This window comes from Oncorhynchus tshawytscha, linkage group LG05, assembly GCF_018296145.1.
Source record: "Oncorhynchus tshawytscha isolate Ot180627B linkage group LG05, Otsh_v2.0, whole genome shotgun sequence".
NCBI classification, from domain to species: domain Eukaryota; kingdom Metazoa; phylum Chordata; class Actinopteri; order Salmoniformes; family Salmonidae; genus Oncorhynchus; species Oncorhynchus tshawytscha.
The window spans coordinates 70,815,075-70,838,454 of NC_056433.1; the positions used below are offsets into that span (position 1 = coordinate 70,815,075).

The following is a 23,380-nucleotide window of genomic DNA, read 5'->3' on the forward strand; positions in this document are numbered from 1 at the left end:
CTCTCATGAGGACCGCCACAGGAAAGAAAGACAGAGTAACCTCTGGAGAGGATAAGTTCAGAGTCACCAGCCAAAGAAAATGCAGCCCAAATAAATGCTTCAGAGAGTTCAAGTAACAGACACATCAACATCAACTGTTCAGAGGAGAATGCATGAATCAGGCCTTCATGGTCAAAATGCTGCAAAGACACCACTACTAAAGGACATCTATAAGAAGAAGAAACTTGTTTGGGACAAGAAACACGAGCAATGGACATTAGACCGGTGGAAATCTGTCCTTTGGTATGATGACTTCAAATTAGAAATGTTTAGTTCCCACCGCAGTGCATTGTGAGATACAGAGTAGCTGAATGGATGATCTCATGTGTGGTTCCTTCCGTGAAGCAAGGAGGTGGTGTGATGGTGAATTACTGGTAATATTGTCAGTGATTTATTTATAATTCAAGGAACACTTAACCAGCATTGCTACCACACCAGCGTTACACCATCCTATCATTTGTTTTTCAACAGGAAAAATTACATAACACACACCTCCAGGCTGTGTAAGGGCTATTTGACAAAGGAGAGTGATGGAGCGCTGCATCAGATGACCTGGCTTCCACAATCACCGGACATCAACCCAATATCGATGGTTTGGGATGAGTTGGACCGCAGAGTGAAGGAAAAGCAGCCAAAAAGTGCTTAGCAGATGTGGGAACTCCTTCAAGACTGTTGGAAAAGCATTCCCGGTGAAGCTGGTAGAGAATGACAAGAGTGTGCAAAGCTGTCAAGGCAAAGGGTGGCACTTTTTTTTTTTTTTTTACACTTTTTTGGTTACTACATGATTCCATGTGTGTTATTTCATAGTTTTGATGTCTTCAATATTATTCTACAATGTAGAAAAATAAAGAAAAACCCTGCAATGAGTCAGAGTCCACACTTTTGACTGGTACTGTATGTCTTTATTTTTGGTGTAATGAAAAAAAAGGCCTTATCACAAATTGTGGTCCAAATGATTAACAGAAAATATAATTTAGTAACTAAATATTAAAATGAACATTATTTAAGAATAATTTTCTCAATGCACTGTATATCCTCTATAAATATAAAACACTTGGTCAGTTTACCTTCTTAGGTAAAACTTAAAGATTTGTATATCTATGGCACTGGATAAAAATGCGTAAAAAGTGTTTGTACTGAAGCACCACAAGTATCCTAATACACGAGGGCTGAATGAATTGAACTTTGTTACAAAGTAAACCTTAAACTAAACTGTTCAATAAGAATGCATTGAAACCCAATAAGATGCTATTCATGATATCACCACCAGATGTTAGAATCAGCATTTGTATTGAGTAGATTCACTACAGTGCTTTACAACAAGGTCATGTAAAGAGCTTTTCATGGCAAACTCACAATGAGAGCTTGTTACAACAAGCATACACTAGGAGTTCATTACAAAACTGTTTTCTTACTGACACCATGAAGTAAATTACAGTTATTCCATATAAACTATACTGGCTATACATTTCAACTGAAAATGGCATAAGAAAAAATTCAAAAAATAACCGCAACTGTATTTGTTCATTCCATATGTATATAATATCAGCCTAATATAGACCGACACAAATATTTCTGTGAATGGCTGATAGCCGATAAATCAGTCAACCAATTTATTGGTCGGCTCAAGAAGAAAGTGCTCAGAAACTGAGTAAAATGGGAAGGTACTAACTGAACTTGTATAATAAGCTACACTCCTTTTCCAAGTGTCCTAATGAACCCGACAATGGTATGGTCAGTTATCTGCTACCGTACATTAGCAACTGACAATTAGATCAGTGGTCACCAACCTAGCGTCGTCCAGGTTATGTAGGGTTTGGCCGGTAGGGAAATCCTTGCCTCATTGCGCACCAGTAACTCCTGTGGCGGGCCGGGCACAGTGCGCACTAACCAAGGTTGCCAGGTGCACGGTGTTTCCTCCGACACATTGGTGTGGCTGGCTTCCGGGTTGGATGGCACTGTGTTAAGAAGCAGTGCGGCTTGGTTGGGTTGTGTATCGGAGGACGCAGGACTTTCAACCTTCGTCTCTCCCGAGCTCGTATGGGAGTTGTAGCGATGAGACAAGATAGTAGCTACTAAAACAATTGGATACCACGAAATTGGGGAGAAGAGGTCAAATTCAAAAAATATATAATACAAATAAAACAGTACTGTAGCAATGAGGTTTGTGCACTAAGCTATAGGCCCAATACATCATCACCTCATACTAGCTTTGCTTGAATTTACCTGCCAATGCATTGTTGTTTGGGACATTTTGTTAAAATTAAATTTCAAAATTTGAGGTAGGCTATATGATCACACCGGTCATCGATCCATTGTTGTATTACTTGTGAGGCACATCTGAGTAAGGATACATTTAAATAATTACATTTTTATTTGACTAGGCTGATGGTGCCTACATCTGACGATCAGCCTCAGCAGAGGGAGAGAGCAGCAGACTGAGGGACCGTCTCTCAACATCCCTCCGCTTGCTCTCCTTTTCCTCCACTGACCAAAGGTACACAGTCTTCCAGCTGATAGCGAAACAAGTCGCACCGCATTACTTCTGCCTCATGGACAAATTCATGTTGTTACTTCAATTAACAGAGAAAGTGAAATATTCCTTGATATTAATAACGCAAGCTTATAGATACACTTTCCTACTTGTTCATTACTGCTGCACTGCTTGTTGTAGCACTGAGTGGAAATAGGAAGAACATGCATTTTATGGCTTATAAAAGTGTTGAATACAAAGTGTTGACAGTGCCGAGTAAGAAATTAAACATGAACTCACTCAAAAACAGCAACTCTGCTGTATTCGTTAACAGTCTCTCTCTAGTCATGGTTGAAATCTCACGGTATCAATTTTGCTGTAGCTTTCTTTTATGCCTGCTACGTTACTGCAGACTCGGTTATCTGAGCAATCTGATTGGCCAGCGGAGGCATAGTGGACTTGATTTCCTCTCCAAGTCCACCAAAAAGGCAGAGTTTGTACCTTCAGACAGGTACAGTTCGCCTACCCGGTAGTTTGACTACACAGCACAGGGCAGCGAAATTGGCTGCACCTTCCACCAACAACCAGACTAATAAAAAAAAATTAAAATGAACACAAGGCTTTATCTTTGGGTTTTTCAAATCAAATCAGTTTGTCACGTGCGCTCAATACAACAGGTGTAGTAGACCTTACAGTGAAATGCTTACTTACAGGCTCTAACCAATAGTGCAAAAAAGGTATTAGGTGAACTATACAGTGGGGAGAACAAGTATTTGATACACTGCCGATTTTGCAGGTTTTCCTACTTACAACGCATGTAGAGGTCTGTAATTTTTATCATAGGTACACTTCAACTGTGAGAGAAGCAATCTAAAACAAAAATTCAGAAAATCACATTGTATGATTTTTAAGTAATTAATTTGCATTTTATTGCATGACATAAGTATTTGATCGCCTACCAACCAGTAAGCATTCCAGCTCTCACAGACCTGTTAGTTTTTCTTTAAGAAGCCCTCCTGTTCTCCACTCATTACCTGTATTAGCTACACCCGTTTGAACTCATTACCTGTATAAAAGACACCTGTCCACACAAATTAGACCTCTACATGCTTTGTAAGTAGGAAAACCTGCAAAATCGGCAGTGTATCAAATACTTGTTCTCCCCACTGTAGGCAGGTAAAGAAATAAAACAGTAAAAAAGACAGGCTATATACAGACAGGTTAGTCAGGCTTATTGAGGTAGTATGTACATATGGTTAAAGTGACTATGCATATATGATGAACAGAGAGTAGCAGTAGTGTAAAAGGGCGGGTGGTGAGTGGGACCCAATGCAGATCGCCCGGTTAGCCAAAGTGCAGGAGCACTGGTTGGTCAGCGAAATTGAGGTAGTATGTACATGAATGTATAGTTAAAGTGACTATGCACAGATGATAAACAGAGAGTAGCAGCAGCGTAAAAAGAGGGGTTGGGGTTGGCCAGGTCTGAATTCCTCCCTATAGGCTGACTCGTCGTTGACGGTGACCACTGTTGTGTCTTTTGCAAACTTAATGGTGTTAGAGTCGTGCCTGGCCATGCAGTCATGGGTGAACAAGGAGTACAGGAGGGGACTGAGCACACACCCCTGGGGAACTCCAGTGTTGAGGATCAGCGTGGCAGATGTGTTGATACCTACTCTCACCAACTGGGGGCGGCCCGTCAGGAAGTCCAGGATCCAGTTGCAGAGGAAGGTGTGTAGTCCCAGAATCCTTAGCTTAGTAATGAGCTTTGAGGGCACTATGGTGTTGAACGCGGAGCTGTAGTCAATAAATAGCATTCTCACATAAGTGTTTCTTTTGTCCAGGTGGGAAAGGGCAGTGTGGAGTACAATAGAGACAGCATCATCTATGGATCTGTTTGGGCGGTATGCAAATTGGAGTGGGTCTAGGGTTTCTGGGATAATGGTGTTGATGTGAGCCATTACCAACCTTTCAAAGCACTTCATGGCTACAGACGTGAGTGCCATGGGTCTGTAGTCATTTAGGCAGGTTGCCTGTGTGTTTTTGGGCACAGGGACTGTGGTGGTCTGCTTGAAACATGTTGGTATTACAGACTCAAATCAGGGACATGTTGAAAATGTCAGTGAAGACACCTGCCAGTTGGTCAGCACATGCCCGGAGCACACGTCCTGGTAATCCGTCTGGCCCCGCAGCCTTGTGTATGTTGACCTGTTTAAAGGTCTTACACACGTTGGCTATGGAGAGCGTGATCACACAGTCGCCTGGAACAGCTGATGCTCTCATGCATGCCTCAGTGTTGCTTGCCTCGAAGCGAGCATAGAAGTGATTTAGCTCGTCTGGTAGGCTTGTGTCACTGGGAAGCTCGCAGCTGTGCTTCTCTTTGTAGTATAATAGTTTGCAAGACCTGCCACATAAGACGAGCGTCAGAGCCGGTGTAGTATGATTAAATCTTAGTCCTGTATTGATGCTTTGCCTGTTTGATGATTCGTCGCAGGGCATAGCAGGGTTTCTTGTAAGCTTCCGGGTTAGAGTCCAGCACCTTGAAAGCGGCAGCTCTACCCTTTAGCTCAGTGAGAATGTTGTCTGTAATACATGGCTTCTGGTTGGGGTATGTCCGTAGTCAGTCATTGTGGGGACGACGCCCTCAATGCACTTATTGATAAATCCAGTGACTGAAGTGGTGTACTCCTCAATGCCATTGGAAGAATCCCGGAACATGTTCCAGTCTGTGATGGCAAAACAGTCCGCGTCTCTATGTGTGGACTACAGGTGATCAATAATTTTTTTCCCTCTGGTTGCACATTTAACATGTTGATGGAAATTTGGTAGACCTGTTTTAACTTTCCCTGCATTAAAGTCTCCGGCCACTAGGAGCGCCACCTCTGGTTTTACAGAAATGTTTGGCAATCGACAAGAAATGCCTTGAAGATCGACAAGTTGAACGGGTCGACCGGTTGGTGATCACTGAATTAGATACTTGGAAAACTTTGTCTGGGCTCTACCGTACCTGGCTTTGCAGACTGCTCTTGTTAAGGTACTGGCTCCATGGGTCCGGTATCTGTTCATCTGTTCCTGCTGCTGCTGTACGAGAGTTGATCTTCAAAAGGTAACAACCCTGAGAACCATACCTCTGCTTCATATCCTCATACACAGAGTCAGCTCTGAGAGCACAAAAGAAAAAAATATATACAATTACAGGCTAAGAATGACACATTAACAGTTTAAAGCAGTGGTAAAATAAAGTGGAAATCAAATATAATAATAATAAATAAATATATATATATATATATATATATATACATACATACATACATACACACACACACACACACTGCTCAAACAAAATAAAGGGAACACTAAAATAACACATCCTAGATCTGAATGAATGAAATATTCTTATTAAATACTTTTTTCTTTACATAGTTGAATGTGCTGACAACAAAATCACACAAAAATTATCAATGGAAATCAAATTTATCAACCCAAGGAGGTCTGGATTTGAAGTCACACTCAAAATTAAAGTGGAAAACCACACTACAGGCTGATGCAACTTTAAAACAAAAAAACAAGTCAAAATGAGGCTCAGTAGTGTGTGTGGCCTCCACGTGCCTGTATGACCTCCCTACAACACCTGGGCATGCTCCTGATGAGGTGGCGGATGGTCTCCTGAGGGATCTCCTCCCAGACCTGGACTAAAGCATCTACCAACTCCTGGACAGTCTGTGGTGCAATGTGGCGTTGGTGGATGGAGCGAGACATGATGTCCCAGATGTGCTCAATTGGATTCAGTTCTGGGGAACGGGCAGGCCAGTCCATAGCATCAATGCCTTCCTCTTGCAGGAACTGCTGACACACTCCAGCCACATGAGGTCTAGCATTGTCTTGCATTAGGGAGGAACCCAGGGCCAACCGCACCAGCATATGGTGTCACAAGGGGTCTGAGGATCTCATCTCGGTACCGAATGGCAGTCAGGCTACCTCTAGCGAGCACATGGAAGGCTGTGCGGCCCCCCAAAGAAATGCCACCCCACACCATGACTGACCCACCGCCAAACCGGTCATGCTGGAGGATGTTGCAGGCAGCAGAGCGTTCTCCACGGCATCTCCAGACTGTCACATGTGCTCAGTGTGAACCTGCTTTCATCTGTGAAGAGCACAGGGTGCCAGGTGCGAATTTGCCAATCTTGGTGTTCTCTGGCAAATGCCAAACGTCCTGCACAGGGTTGGGCTGTAAGCTCAACCCCCACCTGTGGACGTCGGGCCCTCATACCACCCTCATGGAGTCGGTTTCTGACCGTTTGAGCAGACACATGCACATTTGTGGCCTGCTGGAGGTCATTTTGCAGGGCTCTGGCAGTGCTCCTCCTGCTCCTCCTTGCACAAAGGCGGAGGTAGCGGTCCTGCTGCTGGGTTGTTGCCCTCCTACAGCCTCCTCCACATCTCCTGATGTACTGGCCTGTCTCCTGGTAGCGCCTCCATGCTCTGGACACTACGCTGACAGACACAGCAAACCTTCTTGCCACATCTCGCATTGATGTGCCATCCTGGATGAGCTGCACTACCTGAGCCACTTGTGTGGGTTGTAGCCGCCAGCATTCAAGTGACCAAAACATCAGCCAGGAAGCATAGGAACTGAGAAGTGGTCTGTGGTCCCCACCTGCAGAACCACTCCTTTATTGGGGGTGTCTTGCTAAATGCCTATAATTTCCACCTGTTGTCTATTCCATATGCACAACAGCATGTGAAATTTATTGTCAATCTGTGTTGCTTCCTAAGTGGACAGTTTGATTTCACAGAAGTGTGATCGACTTGAAGTTACATTGTGTTGTTTAAGTGTTCCCTTTATTTTTTTGAGCAGTGTATGTATGTGTATGTATGTATGTATGTATATATATATAATTTTCTGGAACTACCACATGTACACATCTCATTGTTATTAAATTATTACAGACAAATTGTTTTTGCACCCACCATGTGTCATGTCCGAAATGGTCATGTGAGGTTACATGTGTATATTTTGGGATATGAGCACTCAGTTTGTTTGACCTGACGAAGATCCGTTTCAGATCGAAACGTTGTCAATAAAGTGGAGGACTGGGAGCTTTAACAGTGTGCGGGCCTTCTTGTTCTATACTGTCCATGGCAGATGCATCATTCCCCAAAGCTTGTCCAAGTCAGGCCAGTGGTGTCTGAGATATCATGTGTGACTAACAAACATACAGATCTATAGTCCCCCCCTTTGGTCATTTTTTAAACGTACGAATGGACAGAGACGAATCCATAGACTCAGAGAATTTAACGTTTTAAAAAGGCTACTACTTAGCCCAACCAGTAAACAGCATCCGGCCATATTTTTACAGCCAGTAAAATAAAAATCAAATGATTCACATCCCGCCATTATTTTATTATAAAAATACATTCTCAATCCACATGAATCATCCCTTGGTTCATTCATGCATCAAGGTTAGGCTAATAGTGAGGTTTTAATTCAAGGTTGTGTACTGGTAAAAACAAAAGGATTCCATAACTGCCGGTGGGGAACAAAATCAACACCCTCCTCTTTACTGCTTTGGTCTAATGATGCAAAGGGCCACACACACACACACACACAGAGAAGAGCTGAGGTAATAGACTTGGCTGTCGAGAGAAAGCTAGAGACCGTGTCTGTATGTGCATGTGTGTGCGTGTGTCTATTACCCACCTCTGTTCGTCCCCCTGGCTCATGTCATGTAGGAGGACGTAGTATTTGAGTGTGTTGGGGATGAACCACTTGGGGTTGGTGTACTCTCCATTGTGCTGAATCTTGTGCTGCTCCTGAGACAACTTGAGGAACTGCTCCACTGGTACAGCCTCACTGGACGACACCACCAACAGACCTACGGGATCACCAGTCAAGGAACCACAACCAGAGAGAGCGGCGAGAGCAGCAAAAGGAGAGGAAAATGAGTAGGGAGTATGGGGAGAGGATGAAATTAGAGAAGGGGAAATAGCTGGAGAGTGACAAACTGAAAAATGATAATGCCCTTTTAGTGTAAGAGCTGTTTGAAAAGACAGTCTTTTGATTTGATATTGAGACCTTTAAAAATAGTTAGACTTGTGCAGTAGGCTGTAGGCTCAACGCATTCACACTGACCCCCTGACTTTTCCCACATTTTGTTATGTTACAACCTGATTATAAAATGTATTAAATCGTCCTCCACCCCTCAATCTACACACAATACCCCATAATGACAAAGCAAAAACAGGTTTTGACTAAACTTTTTGCTAAATTTAACTAGGCCATTTAGATAATTCAGACCCTTTCAGTGTACCTTGCTGAAGCACCTTTAGCAGCAATTACAGCCTTGAGTCTTCTTGGTTATGACGCTACAAGCTTGGCACACCCGTATTTGGGGAGTTTCTACCATTCCTCTCTACAGATCCTCTCAAGCTCTGTCAGGGTGGATGGGGAGCATTGTGCACAGCTATTTTCAGGTCTCTCCGAAGATGTTAGATCAGGTTCAATTCCAGACTCTGGCTAGGCCACTCAAGGACATTCAGAGACTTGTCCAGAAGCCATTCCTGCATTGTATTGGCTGTGTGCTTAGGGTCGTTGTCCTGTTGGAAGTGTGAAGTCCTGAGTGCTCTGGAGCAGTCTCCCAGTCCCTGAAAAACATCCCCACAGCATGATGCTACCACCACCATGCTTCTCTGTAGGGATGGCACCAGGTTTCCTCCAGACATGACCCATGGCATTCAGGCCAAAGAGTTCAATCTTGGTTTCATCAGACCAGAGAATCTTGTTTCTCATGGTCTGAGTCCTTTAGGAAAACCTCAAGCAGGCTGTCATGTGCCTTTTACTGAGGAGTGGCTTCTATCTGGCCACTCTACCAAAAATGTCTGATTGGTGGAGTGCTGCAGTGATGGTTGTCCTTCTCCCATCTCCACAGAGGAACTCTATCGGCGTGACCATCGAGTTCTTGGTCTCCTCCTTGACCAAGGCCCTTCTCCCCCAATTGCTCAGTTTGGCCAGGCAGCCAGCTGGAATAGAATACTCTTGGTGGTTACAAACTTCTTCCATTTAATATTGATGGAGGCCATTTTGTTCTTGGGGACCTTCAATGCTGCAGACACTTGCCCAGATCTGTCACTCGACACAATTCTGTCTCGGAGCTCTACAGAGTACGGACAATTCCTTCGACCTCATGGCTTAGTTTTTGCTCTGACATGCACTGTCAACTGCGGGACATTATATAGACTAGATGTCGACCAATTAATCGTAATGGCCGATTAATTAGGGACGATTAGGTTTTCATAGCAATCGGAAATCTGTATTTTTGGACACCGATTTGGCCAATTTTTTTTTTCACCTTTATTTAACTAGGCAAGTCAGTTAAGAACACATTCTTATTTTCAATGACGGCCTAGGAACGGTGGGTTAACTGCCTTGTTCAGGTGCATAACAACAGATTTTCACCTTGTCAGCTCGGGGATTCAATCTTGCAACCTTACTAGTCCAACGCCCTAACCACCTGCCTCTCATTGCACTCCACGAGGAGCCTGCCTGTTACCCAAATGCAGTAAGCCAAGGTAAGTTGCTAGCTAGCATTAACTTCTTAGAAAAAACAATCATAATCACTAGTTAACTACACATGGTTGATGATATTACTAGTTTATCTAGCGTGTCCTGCGTTGCATATAATCGATGCGGTGCGTATTCGCAAAAAAGGACTGTCCTTGCTCCAATGTGTACCTAACCATAAACATCAATGCCTTTCTTAAAATCAATACACAGAAGTATATATTTTTAAACCTGCATATTTAGCTTAAAGAAATCCAGGTTAGCAGCCAATATTAACCAGGTGAAATTGTGTCACTTCTCTTGCGTTCATTGCACGCAGAGTAAGGTTATATGCAACAGTTTGGGCCACCTAATTTGCCAGAACTTTACGTAATTATGACAAAACATTGAAGGTTGTACAATATAACAGGAATATTTAGACTTATGGATGCCACCCGTTAGATAAAATACAGAACGGTTCCGTATTTCACTGAAATAAACGTTTTGTTTTCGAAATGATAGTTTCCGGATTCGACCATATTAATGACCTAAGGCTCGTATTTCTGTGTGTTATTCTGTTATAATTAAGTCTGATTTGATAGAGCAGTCTGACTGAGCGATGGAAGGCACCAGCAGGCTCGTAAGCATTCATTCAAACAGCACTTTCGTGCGTTTTGCCAGCAGCTCTTTTCTGTGCTTCAAGCACAGTGCTTTTTATGACTTCAAGCCCATCAACCCGAGATTAGGCTGGTGTAACCGATGTGAAATTACTAGCTAGTTAGCGGGGTGCGCGCTAATAGCATTGCAAACGCCACTCACTGACACTTGGAGTAGTTATTCTCCTTGCTCTGCATGGGTAACGCTGCTTCGAGGGTGGCTGTTGTCGATGTGTTCCTGGTTCGAGCCCAGATAGGGAAGAGGAGAGGGACGGAAGGCAATACTAAAGTGCCTATAAGAACATCTAATAGTCAAAGGTATATGAAATACAAATGGTATAGACGGAAATAGTCCTACAATAACTACAACCTAAAACGTCTTACCTGGGAATATTGAAGACTCATGTTAAAAGGAACCACCAGCTTTCATATGTTCTTATGTTCAGAGCAAGGAACTTAAATGTTAGCTTTCTTACATAGCACATATTGCACTTTTACTTTCTTCTCCAACACTTTGTTTTTGCATTATTTAAACCAAAATGTATGTTTCATTATTTATTGTTTCATTATTTATTTGAGGCTAAATTGATTTTATTGATGTAATTATATTAAGTTAAACTAAGTGTTCATTCAGTATTGTTGTAATTGTCATTATTACAAATGTTGAAAAATTAAAATAAAAAAAAATAAAAAATTTAAATGTAAGAAAAAAAATACATGTTTAAAAAAAAGATTTTAAAAAATAATAATAATTTTAAAAAATAAAAAAAAATTTTTTAACATCGGCCAATTAATCGCTATGGCTTTTTTTTGGGTCCTCCAATAATCGGTATCGGCGTTGAAAAATCAATCGGTCGACCTCTAATATAGACAGGTGTGTGCCTTTCCAAATCATGCCCAATCAATTTAATTTACCACAGGTGGACTCCAATAAAGTTGTAGAAACATCAAGGATGATCAATGTTAACAGGATACACGGGAGCTCAATTTCCAGTCTCATAGCAAATAGTCTAAATACTGTAAATAAGGTATCTGTTTATAAGATTTAATACGTTTGCAAAAATGTCTAAAAACCTGTTTTCACTTCGTCAGTATGGGTTATAGTGTAAATTGATGAGGATTTGTTTTAATTTAATCCATTTTAGAATAAGGCTGTAACGTAACTAAATGTGGAAAAAGGGAATGGGTCTGAATACTTTGTATATGTATACCGAATGCACTGTATATGATCACACTGGTAATATATAATTTGTTGTAATAAAAAAAAATTAAGTCAGGTACTTAATTGTTACCTAGAAATGATTTGATTTATCATGATCAGTGTTTATTGTAGTATGTTGAAGCAGAGAAGGATACAGGCGAGGTAGTGGTTGAGGAACTCATGGTCGGAGGCAGGCATTGACTGGAGGAAGCTCTCCCTGTACGCCTCAAACCAGGGAGTCGTGGCTGGAGAGAGGACAACAACAAAATGAGAGCAAGTACATCACTCTAACCTCACCTCCATGCAACACAACCCTGAGAGAGTGGAGCTGAAGAGACCACCTGAAGCCTGTACCCAGGGGTGCTGGTGAGATAAGTCTATACACACCCAGCTCAACCAGACAGGAGGCGCTGGGAAGTCACACACACACACACACACACACACAGATTGCTGAAGGGTCTGATTGTGTAGCTGCAACAAACGATACTCAGGGAGAGAAATAAATGAATGATTAGCCAGATGAAAGAGAGGAAGGATTTTACCAGCACTCAGCTCTACAAAAATATAGGCCTAAATAAATAGCACAGCAAGAAGCAACAATCAAATCAAAAGAGACCATTGAATGTTAGATTCAATCTGAATATGGATGGAGAAACTTTAAACCAAGACTGCCAGTAAAACAATAATTTGGTTATATAGCAGTACATTTACTATAGTAGAACACAGGCACAACAGCACAATGAGGCAGATGAACCTATAAACCTCTGGGCACGGCTCCAGTCCATTTTCCAAAAAGATTAGGCAGTAAGACATTTACATTAATCATTGTATGGCAGAGAAATCATGAGAAAGGGAACCTAAAGCCACCAGAGGTCAGTCTAGTGCTGCACGGTATATACCGAAACTTCAGTACTTTTTCGATGCTAGAACATGAAAAATGGTTTGGTACCAGAATTTGTGTTACTTTAGGAACATCTGTCAAATGTGTCTCACATCATATGCCAATTGAGAGGATCGAGTCTGTCTTGTAATTTGTCTGAATCTTTTCACGGGGGCAGTTTCAAGCCAGGCGGCGCTTATGCATACAGCGCAAGTAACTTTTGAAAAGCAAGCGAAAGATCATAGATAAACATTTTAAAACGACCAAAAAATATTTTGTTAAATTTTTTTATTTTTTTACACATGACATTTGCAATGTAACTGTCATTATTCTACTAAGTTTGAATTATTTGAGTGACAATGACATGAACATATATATTTTTAAACCTTTATTTAACTAGGCAAGTCAGTTAATTAAGAACAAATTCTTATTTTCAATGACGGCCTAGGAATTGTGGGTTAACTGCCTTGTTCAGGGGCAGAACGACAGATTTTTACCTTGTCAGCTCGGGGATTTGATCTTGCAACCTTTATAAGTCCAACGCTCTAAACACTAGGCTACCTGCCTATATTCAGCATGACATTCATGTGAGCATTATAATATGATTACACAAGTGAAAAATCATGTGAAATGCACTCATAACTTGACAGCAATATATTTAGACTACTTTGCGTTAGACTGGGCTTGCTAGCATTAGCCACTAGCCCTGGATGGAGAATTGCACCCTGGGAAGTGAAATGTACTATGCTGTGTAAATTCCATTGTATTTCTATTGCGTGTAGACTATTACAATATAGAAGCTTCAGAAAGTAGCTTCAAAGTATTTCTTATTTTGTAACTATTAATTTAATACATCAAAATAGTTAGCTGTAATGAATCCTAGGTCTAAAGAATGTAATTTGACACAATATTATGGCCACAGATGAGAAGATTAACCTTGATATGTATCAAATTATATTTCAGTTTCTGTAAATACATTTTGTATGCCGAGTCTCATACATGGTTTTGCATAATTAACATGTTTGATATTCTTGCCATTCCACTGCTGGCTTGCTTCTGAAGCTAAGCAGGGTTGGTCTTTGTCAGTCCCTGGATTGGAGACCAGATGCTGCTGGAAGTGGTGTTGGAGAGCCAGTAGGAGGCACTCTTTCCTCTGGTCTAAAAAAATATCCAAATGCCCTCAAACCATCATGATCACCTAATAATCCCCAGTTTACAATTGGCTCATTCATCCCCCTCCTCTCCCCTGTAACTATTCCCCAGGTCATTGCTGTAAATGAGAATGTGTTCTCAGTCAACTTACCTGGTAAAATAACAGATAAATAAGAAATATAAAACTATTTTTTTCTTTTTGCTGTATATAGAATATATTCTATTTATTCTACTAGTTATCAACATATTGTTCAATGTTTCAAAAAATTAAGCCGAGTGGTTATTGTGACTTTAGCTAATATGTTTTATTTTTGTTGCCATGGTATCATTCCAGTATTGTTCTGGTATTGAGTATTATGATACTAAACTAGATAGAAGTATAAAATTTAAAAAATCTGCATATCGTGACAACACTAGGTCCGTTTTTGGAAAATGTAGAGACAACGGCGTAAATATGTGTCCACTGTCCTGCACAATTCATTTAGTGCCATATATGTACTAAGGCAATTTAGCCAAACCTGAAATTAGTCATTGAATGATTGGTTGTTACTTTTAATAGCGTAGTTTGTACCTTGTTAACAAACAAGCAAACCATGTGTCACCCATAATCATTTCCTATCCTTTACTTTTCAGAGAGGACCACAGGTTAAAGCTGATTGAGAGAACAGAAGGACGCGGGAATTATATGCTACTAACGCTCATACATAGGTTTAAAATAGTATTTGAAACCATTTCAAATACATTAGCTGTGCTTGATATAGCTTGCCTGGCACAATGGAACCAATATACCAACCAAGGAAAGGCCAGTTTCAATTATAAAATGGAGGATGTTAGGAGAGAAGGACAGTCTGCTACAGTTATGCTACGGAGAGAAAGAAGAACAGAGGGGGATAGCTGTAAAGGGAAAGAGGTAGGGCCACCCCCTACATAGATATTGTGAGGTTATGTCGGGTGAGGCCAGGTGAGATGAGAGTACAGGTACCTGTATAATGCTTGGAGGTGCTGAGTTCCGTTAGTGTATCCCTCCAGTCACTGTACCAGGGGACGCTAGCTTTAACAGAGCGATCTGACGAGGGGAGAGAGTCAGGGACTAGCGTTAGCAACATCCCATTACCTGTACAGGATCTCCCACTGATGTTTACCACTCATAGCTCATCCACAGTACCAATATCATAGATAGTATACATCACATTGTAGATACCACGTTGTTGCTAGTTGACCACTGTAGGGAAAACCAGGGAAGATCAGCAGTATATGAGACTGTGCTGCTGGAGAGGGTCATTCTCACAACCATGGCTTCCACTTTGACCTACAAATGTGACCTACAGCTTGGAAAAAAGGTTAGCCCAAATCATAAGCTTAGCTTCCAGTTTAGCTTCCAACAAAACAGTGAAGACATAACATTCTATGCTCCATTCATAGGTCTAATGGAGAAATAGGAGAGCCATAGTTGGGTTGACTTAACTGTAGGTTAGGGTTAGAGGAGGCTGTTTGATCCAAGCAAGGTCCACTAATAGGATGGGAGAAATAGAGTGGATTGGAGAGGTTTATGGATGTGGACCAGCAGGGGGAAACACACGCTTTGATAGAGTCACCACAAAGTTGCTGCACTGCTACCCAACAGTCATTCCTTTTGGAAATGCAACAGGAATCTCCATTAACTTTCCTGAAATATCTCTAGGGTGTATTCATATAATGAACCAGGTGTTCATCCAACATCTTCGTGAGCAAACATTATGACAGGCCTAATGGAAACACCAAATGTTGCGGTTAAACTTTCCAAATGTCTACAAAACAAAATATGCGTGGGATATTTTCTTAATGGCAAAATGAATTATGCAAGAACTGGAGTTAACTCTTACGCACAAATATTGAATATAACAACCATCATAGCGAAGTAAATTTGGAGTCAGGCGATGACATGTGTGGCTCTCCAACTACGACTTGGAAAAGCATGCAGTTTATTAGGCTACAGATGAAATAAGCTATGATGAACTTCACAGGGTGGTGAATGTACAAGGTGATGAGCTTGATGCGCCTTTCTAATAAATATCAAGGGTCTTATTCTGGTGATATGATGATCAATGCTTGGCTGCCGCTTGACAATAAAAAAATATTCAACTCCTTTGTCATTAGTATCATCATGTAGGCTATATCCGCACTGTATCTGCCAGCTGTTGGCTTGAGCGCACATGCCAATACCAGAGTTGGCATATTTGTGTTAAAACCATCAGTAGATTTGAAAATGAGATGGAAACCCATTTAACTTTCTTTTTTTTCAATACATGGGAATTTAACTACAAAAGTTATTTTTTTATGTGCAGTCACCTCACACAGCCTTTTATCTGCAACAAGTCAATTGGCTGGAAACACATGTCTGGTGGGAAATTGTACAAATTGTTTTCATGCAGATTTGTGAATATCCGCATGAAAATCTATCGCCAATTGGATGGAAACATAGCTATATACACTGAAAAATAATATGTCCTGGAAAAAGCATTTCTCTGAGCTAAATTTCAGGTAACTAAAAGTGTTTAGGGATATTTCTGTTCCACTGTCAAACGGCTTGACCTGTAACGTTGTAGGTTAGAGGACAGAGGTTGAAGTAGGCTCTTACCCAAGGGCCGTCCAGGTCAATAAAAGAGAAAATAAAACGAGAAGTTCATAATTTACAAAATTAACAAAATAAATTAACATGGAAATCACTCCCATATTGCAATATGTTTGCTGTTATTGTCTGTCTGGAAAACAATTTATTTTAAAATAAATCCTTCCAGTCATGCCTCTCTCCCGAGTGTCTGCCATCTGCAGGACAGTCTATGAAACTACATGACAAGTATCACATTCATCATCAATAAACACTACATTCCTACAACTCATTAAACACTCCATCCTTTACCCATGTCACGCTCATCCCCTTCTTTCTCTGTCCAAATTACTCACCACTAATATTAAGGTCATAGTCTCCGGCGGTGATGAAATTGGCCACACCCCCCTCTGCTGGTTGGCTCGCCGACACCACCTCGCTGAGGAGCCGTCGCTGGGCGGGGCTATGTACGCCGGAGGTGGGGACAGACGGGCGTGTAACCACATTGTTTACACTGATGCGAAGGTTCTTCACCACCTGCACCTGGTTGTTAGGGTCCCTCATGTGACCTATTGAGAGACCCGTATGGGAAAAGATTAGGCTACATACGCACAATCACATATGTCTTCGAGCTGGACATGAGAAAATATAGGCTATTCAGATGTCACCAATAAACCACATGAGAGCGTTGATTGAAGTGTGCATCTTCTTTTTCCTTTCAGATACAGTCAAATGAAGAAAATAATTAGAAATTTTAACAAGGGGGGGGGTGTGATGCTAAATGTGTGAAGAGACTTGGATGTGAGACTAAATGAAGGTAATATAAAACACCCAACTACTTTTGACTACTGCATGAAGGATCCACAGAAACAGCGTCCATAGAACTTCATGCAGTAAGAACATTATCATGAGGCAGCATGTTTGGACAGCCAGACATCAAAGCACTCACATTCAAATGGTCATGTGGCCTAACTGTTATGGCACTTCTCCATAGCGAAGTGTTTTGTGTCCTCCTCTTAAGTCTGTCTGGCCTGTCAGCAATTTGGAAACATTCCTACAGAAATTAGATTACATTTGACTGAAAAGCAAGCACACACATATAGACCACTGAAAATCAAAAGCTATGTAAACAATTTGTGTGAGAATGCCACAACCTGTTTGCAGGAGTAACATCTCAATTTCGAGGAATTTCCCCCAGAATACACACAACACCAGCTCAGCAGCTGCTAAATTGTTAGTAAGTCTATTGTTGTTCTACAAGTAGCTGTGACAACCGTGCTGTAATGTAGGGCTGTGACCCTCTTGGGAGACAGGTGCAGGAAGACAATAGGAAACCCCTAGTCCAACTCTTCTCCTCTTGAGCAGAATATGTAAGCTATGCATTCCACAAATCTAATGTACATGGTGTCTTATGTGTCTATGAGAGGGTTATTTTTATTTATTTATTATTTTACCAATGGACAGTGCCTTAGACCGCTGCGCCACTCGGGAGGCCCGAAAGGGGTAATAAGACAACCAGGGTTATCACAGGTCATTGACTATAATGGATGTGATTTTATCATAGCCTGATGATTAAAACCCAGTCTTGTTTATTCCAAAACATGACAGTTTTCCAATTTCACATGAGCCAGAGCAAAAAGAAACATGGTAGCTATGGATGTGATTGCTAGGCCTTTGTAGCAAGACTATATGGTAGCTATGGATATCAGTTGGAAAGTATATAGCTAACTAGATTGCATAAAGAGTAAGGTAGCCAGGACATTTCATTGTCAGACCATGAGTAACCTGGAATTTTAAATGCCAGTGGTAAACTAGCACTAAGCCAAATTACTAATACAAGTACAGTTGAAGTCGGAAGTTTACATACACCTTTGCCGAATATATTTGACCTCCGTTTCACAGTTCCTGACATTTAATCCTAGCAAAAATTCCCTGTCTCAGGTCAGTTAGGATCACCACTTTACTGTAAAAATGTGAAATGTCAGAAAAATAGGAGAGAGAATGATTTATTTCAGCTTTTATTTATTTCATCACATTCCCAGTGGGTCAGAAGTTTACATACTCAATGAGTATTTGGTAGCATTGCCTTTAAATTGTTAAACTTGGGTCAAACGTTTTGAGTAGCCTTCCAGAAGCTTCCCACAATAAGTTGGGTGAATTTTGGCCAATTCCTCCTGACAGAGCTGGTGTAACTGAGTCAGGTTTGTTGGCCTCCTTGCTCGCACACGCTTTTTCAGTTCTGCCCACAAATGTTCTATAGGATTGAGGTCAGGGCTTTGTGATGGCCACTTCAATACTTTGTTGTCCTTAAGCCATTTTGCCACAACTTTGGAAGTATGCTTGGGGTCATTGTTCATTTGGAAGACCCATTTGCAACCAAGCTTTAACTTCAATATATGCTAAATGTTCCCTCCCTCATGATACCATCTATTTTGTGAAGTGCACCAGTCTCTCCTGAAGCAAAGCACCCCCACAAAATAATGCTGCCACTAGAGGTCGACCGATTATGATTTTTCAACGCCGATACCGATTATTGGATGACCCAAAAAGCCGATATCGGTTATTGGAGGGCCATAAAAGCCGATACCGATTAATCTGCCGATTTAAAAAAAAAAAAAATAATAGTAACAATGACAATTACAACAATAGTGAATGAACACTTATTTTAACTATAAAAAAAATATATAAACTATATAAAACATCAATAAAATCAACTTAGCCTCAAATAAATAATGAAACATGTTCAATTTGGTTTAAATAATGCAAAAACAAAGTGTTGGAGAAGAAAGTAAAAGTGCAATATGTGCTATGTAAGAAAGCTAACGTTTAAGTTCCTTGCTCAGAACATGAGAACATATGAACATTGTTCCTGTTCCCAAGAAAGCTAAGGTAACTGAGCTAAACGACTACCGCCCCATAGCACTCACTTCAGTCATCATGAAGTGCTTTGAGAGACTAGTCAAGGACCATATCACCTCCACCCTACCTGACACCCTAGACCCACTCCAATTTGCTTACCGCCCAAATAGGTCCACAGACGATGCAATCTCAACCACACTGCACACTGCCCTAACCCATCTGGACAAGAGGAATACCTATGTGAGAATGCTGTTCATCGACTACAGCTCGGCATTCAACACCATAGTACCCTCCAAGCTCGTCATCAAGCTCGAGACCCTGGGTCTCGACCCCGCCCTGTGCAACTGGGTACTGGACTTCCTGACGGGCCGCCCCCAGGTGGTGAGGGTAGGCAACAACATCTCCACCCGCTGATCCTCAACACTGGGGCCCCACAAGGGTGCGTTCTGAGCCCTCTCCTGTACTCCCTGTTCTCCCACGACTGCGTGGCCACGCACGCCTCCAACTCAATCATCAAGTTTGCGGACGACACAACAGTGGTAGGCTTGATTACCAACAACGACGAGACGGCCTACAGGGAGGAGGTGAGGGCCCTCGGAGTGTGGTGTCAGGAAAATAACCTCACACTCAACAAAACTAAGGAGATGATTGTGGACTTCAGGAAACAGCAGAGGGAACACCCCCCTATCCACATCGATGGAACAGTAGTGGAGAGGGTAGCAAGTTTTAAGTTCCTCGGCATACACATCACAGACAAACTGAATTGGTCCACTCACACAGACAGCATCGTGAAGAAGGCGCAGCAGCGCCTCTTCAACCTCAGGAGGCTGAAGAAATTCGGCTTGTCACCAAAAGCACTCACAAACTTCTACAGATGCACAATCGAGAGCATCCTGGCGGGCTGTATCACCGCCTGGTACGGCAACTGCTCCGCCCACAACCGTAAGGCTCTCCAGAGGGTAGTGAGGTCTGCACAACGCATCACCGGGGGCAAACTACCTGCCCTCCAGGTCACCTACACCACCCGATGTCACAGGAAGGCCATAAAGATCATCAAGGACAACAACCACCCGAGCCACTGCCTGTTCACCCCGCTATCATCCAGAAGGCGAGGTCAGTACAGGTGCATCAAAGCTGGGACAGAGAGACTGAAAAACAGCTTCTATCTCAAGGCCATCAGACTGTTAAACAGCCACCACTAACATTGAGTGGCTGCTGCCAACACACTGACTCAACTCCAGCCACTTTAATAATGGGAATTGATGGGAAATGTAAATATATCACTAGCCACTTTAAACAATGCTACCTTATATAATGTTACTTACCCTACATTATTCATCTCATATGCATACGTATATACTGTACTCTATATCATCGACTGCATCCTTATGTAATACATGTATCACTAGCCACCGTAACTATGCCACTTTGTTTACATACTCATCTCATATGTATATACTGTACTCGATACCATCTACTGTATCTTGCCTATGCTGCTCTGTACCATCACTCATTCATATATCCTTATGTACATATTCTTTATCCCCTTACACTGTGTATAAGACAGTAGTTTTGGAATTGTTAGTTAGATTACTTGTTGGTTATTACTGCATTGTCGGAACGAGAAGCACAAGCATTTCGCTACACTCGCATTAACATCTGCTAACCATGTGTATGTGACAAATAAAATTTGATTTGATGGTTCCTTTTAACATGAGTCTTCAATATTCCCAGGTAAGAAGTTCTAGGTTGTAGTTATTGTAGGACTATTTCCCTCTATACCATTTGTATTTCATTAACCTTTGACTATTAGATGTTCTTATAGGCACTTTAGTCGTGCCAGTGTAACAGTATAGCTTCTGTCCCTCTCCTCGCTCCTCCCTGGGCTCGAACCAGGAACACAACGACAACAGCCACCCTCGAAGCAGCGTTACCCCTGCAGAGCAAGGGAAACAACCACAGGCTCAGATCGAGTGATGTTTGAAATGCTATTAGCGTGCGCTAACTAGCTAGCCATTTCACTTCGGTTACACCAGCCTCAGGAGTTGATAGGCTTGAAGGCAAACAGCGGAATGCTTGACTCACAACGTAGAGCTGCTGGCAAAACGCACGAAAGTGCTGTTTGAATGAATGTTTACGCGCCTGCTTCTGCCTACCACAGCTCAGTCAGATACTTAGATACTTGTATGCGCAGTCAAATTATATACAACGCAGGACACGCTAGATAATATCAACGACGTGTAGTTAACTAGTGATGATTGATTGTTTATAAAATAAGTTTAATGCTAGCTAGCAAATTACCTTGGCTTACTGCATTCGCGTAACAGGCAGTCTCCTTGTGGAGTGCAACGAGAGAGCGGCAGGTCGTTATTGCGTTGGACTAGTTAACTGTAAGGTTGCAAGACTGGATCCCCCAAGCTGACAAGGAACAAATCTGTCGTTCTGCCCCTGAACAGGCAGTTAACCCACTGTTCCTAGGCCGTCATTGAAAATAAGTGTTTAACTGACTTGCCTAGTTAAATAAAGATAAAATAAAAAGTCAGTGACACTGTCCCACAAGATGACTGGCTGTTAGCTGGCTAAGCACCTTTGAAATTGGTTAAAATAGAAAGCAGACAGTCTACTTTCAAGTTGCAGCAAAACAACTTAGTATGACAGGAGACGCTTAACTCCCACGTCCCTGTCAGCCCCACTTAACGTTAGTTTAACTGGGCCTCTTCCCAGCCCTTTGACACCAGAAAGCCTTCTTTGCTAACGGCATTAGCTGCAAAGACACCCAAGACGGTTGCAGACGTACGACAATGGCGGACATTTCGTGTCCTATCGGGTGACACATTGAAGAAACAAGACAAAGGCCTCTGTTTCAGCACCACATCTGCTACTGGTTAACCATTCCTGTCACTTGACTTGACTGCCAAAGTGACGGCAGTAGCTAGCTAGCTAACGTTAGCGAGCTTAGCTGGCTAGGATAACATGCTACGTTAATGATAAGTAGCTAGCTAAAAACGGTGGACATAAAACACACAAATGTCGCAATAGCTTGATTTTAGATTCCCCTTGTGTACGGTGGAAGTTCGAGCATGAAAACGCCAAGTTGTTGTGTATAAAAGCCCTTACCTTCGGAGGTTAACCGGCAGAAAGGTCTTAACAGCTCCGAGAAATTAAGGTTGTTTTTACGAGTAATTTTTTCCGCATCTTCGCTGCACAGGACAGCCACCATTGGAACAAACGAGTCCTGGATGAACTCCTGCACAGACTGTACGCATTGAGCCATTGCGGTCTGCTTGAGAGGCCCAGACTACGAAATTGTATTTCTCTCTGGATTTCGATAGTGAAAAGCTCTCCGCTTCTGAGTTGAAAAAAACTCCCCTACTGACAGTGCAAGGCAGCCGTGTTGAATTCTACAGTTGCCTGATTCGCTTCGGTCGTCACTAGTTACCACAGCCACAAAGTCATAAACTCCGCCTATTTTTAAACTGTCTCTTCGTTATTTAACCACACTACAAACATTATGCGTAACTCTAACCTTAAATTAAGACAAAATGTACATTTTTAAAAATGCATTTTTACGATATAGCCAAATGTGACTTTGTGGCTATGCTATTTAGTGGAAACCATTCGCTTCTGAGAAATGTGCAATTGCAGCCCGCAACTCCTGCATCTGCAGGAACCCCTTTATACTTATATTGGTAAATGTTTAAACTACAATAACCGAGAGATAGGGGCGCAGCAGTACAGTAGGTACCAGTTGGATGCCAACCGCCGATAAACCCCACAAAAGAAGAAGCGAGGGCTACAACAGTAGACAGTGTCCTTCACCCAGTTTGTCGGCTACTGTTTTAATGGGAGTGATTCTGATTCATGCCTATGGGGACTGATTCATGTCCAAATTAAGCCTAGTAAGGCTACTGATACCTTTCACCAAGTCACCTAACGTCTCCCTAGCCCATAAGATACCGCCATGAATTAATGGGGACACGTTTTTTAGAAGGCATC

General features: G+C 42.0%; 1 protein-coding gene across 3 annotated transcripts in view; it reads right to left on the bottom strand.

Annotated features, from left to right (window-relative positions):
- trappc8 (trafficking protein particle complex subunit 8) overlaps window positions 1-22,805 on the bottom strand; it is a 74,818-nt gene extending 52,013 nt beyond the window's left edge. Inside the window, exons 1-6 of one of the 3 annotated variants that reach the window (XM_024422210.2) lie at window positions 22,502-22,805; window positions 16,882-17,094; window positions 14,921-15,004; window positions 12,062-12,151; window positions 8,211-8,385; window positions 5,517-5,670 (exon numbers count right to left, since the gene is read on the bottom strand). In XM_024422210.2, the coding sequence (XP_024277978.1) occupies window positions 5,517-5,670; window positions 8,211-8,385; window positions 12,062-12,151; window positions 14,921-15,004; window positions 16,882-17,094; window positions 22,502-22,658 (873 nt within the window). In that variant the 5' untranslated portion in view covers window positions 22,659-22,805. Of the gene's footprint in view, window positions 1-5,516; window positions 5,671-8,210; window positions 8,386-12,061; window positions 12,152-14,920; window positions 15,005-16,881; window positions 17,095-22,501 lie in introns of those variants that run through there. The other 2 variants (XM_024422211.2, XM_042322314.1) reach the window with 2 other exon arrangements.
- Between the last annotated feature and the right edge of the window lie 575 nt (window positions 22,806-23,380).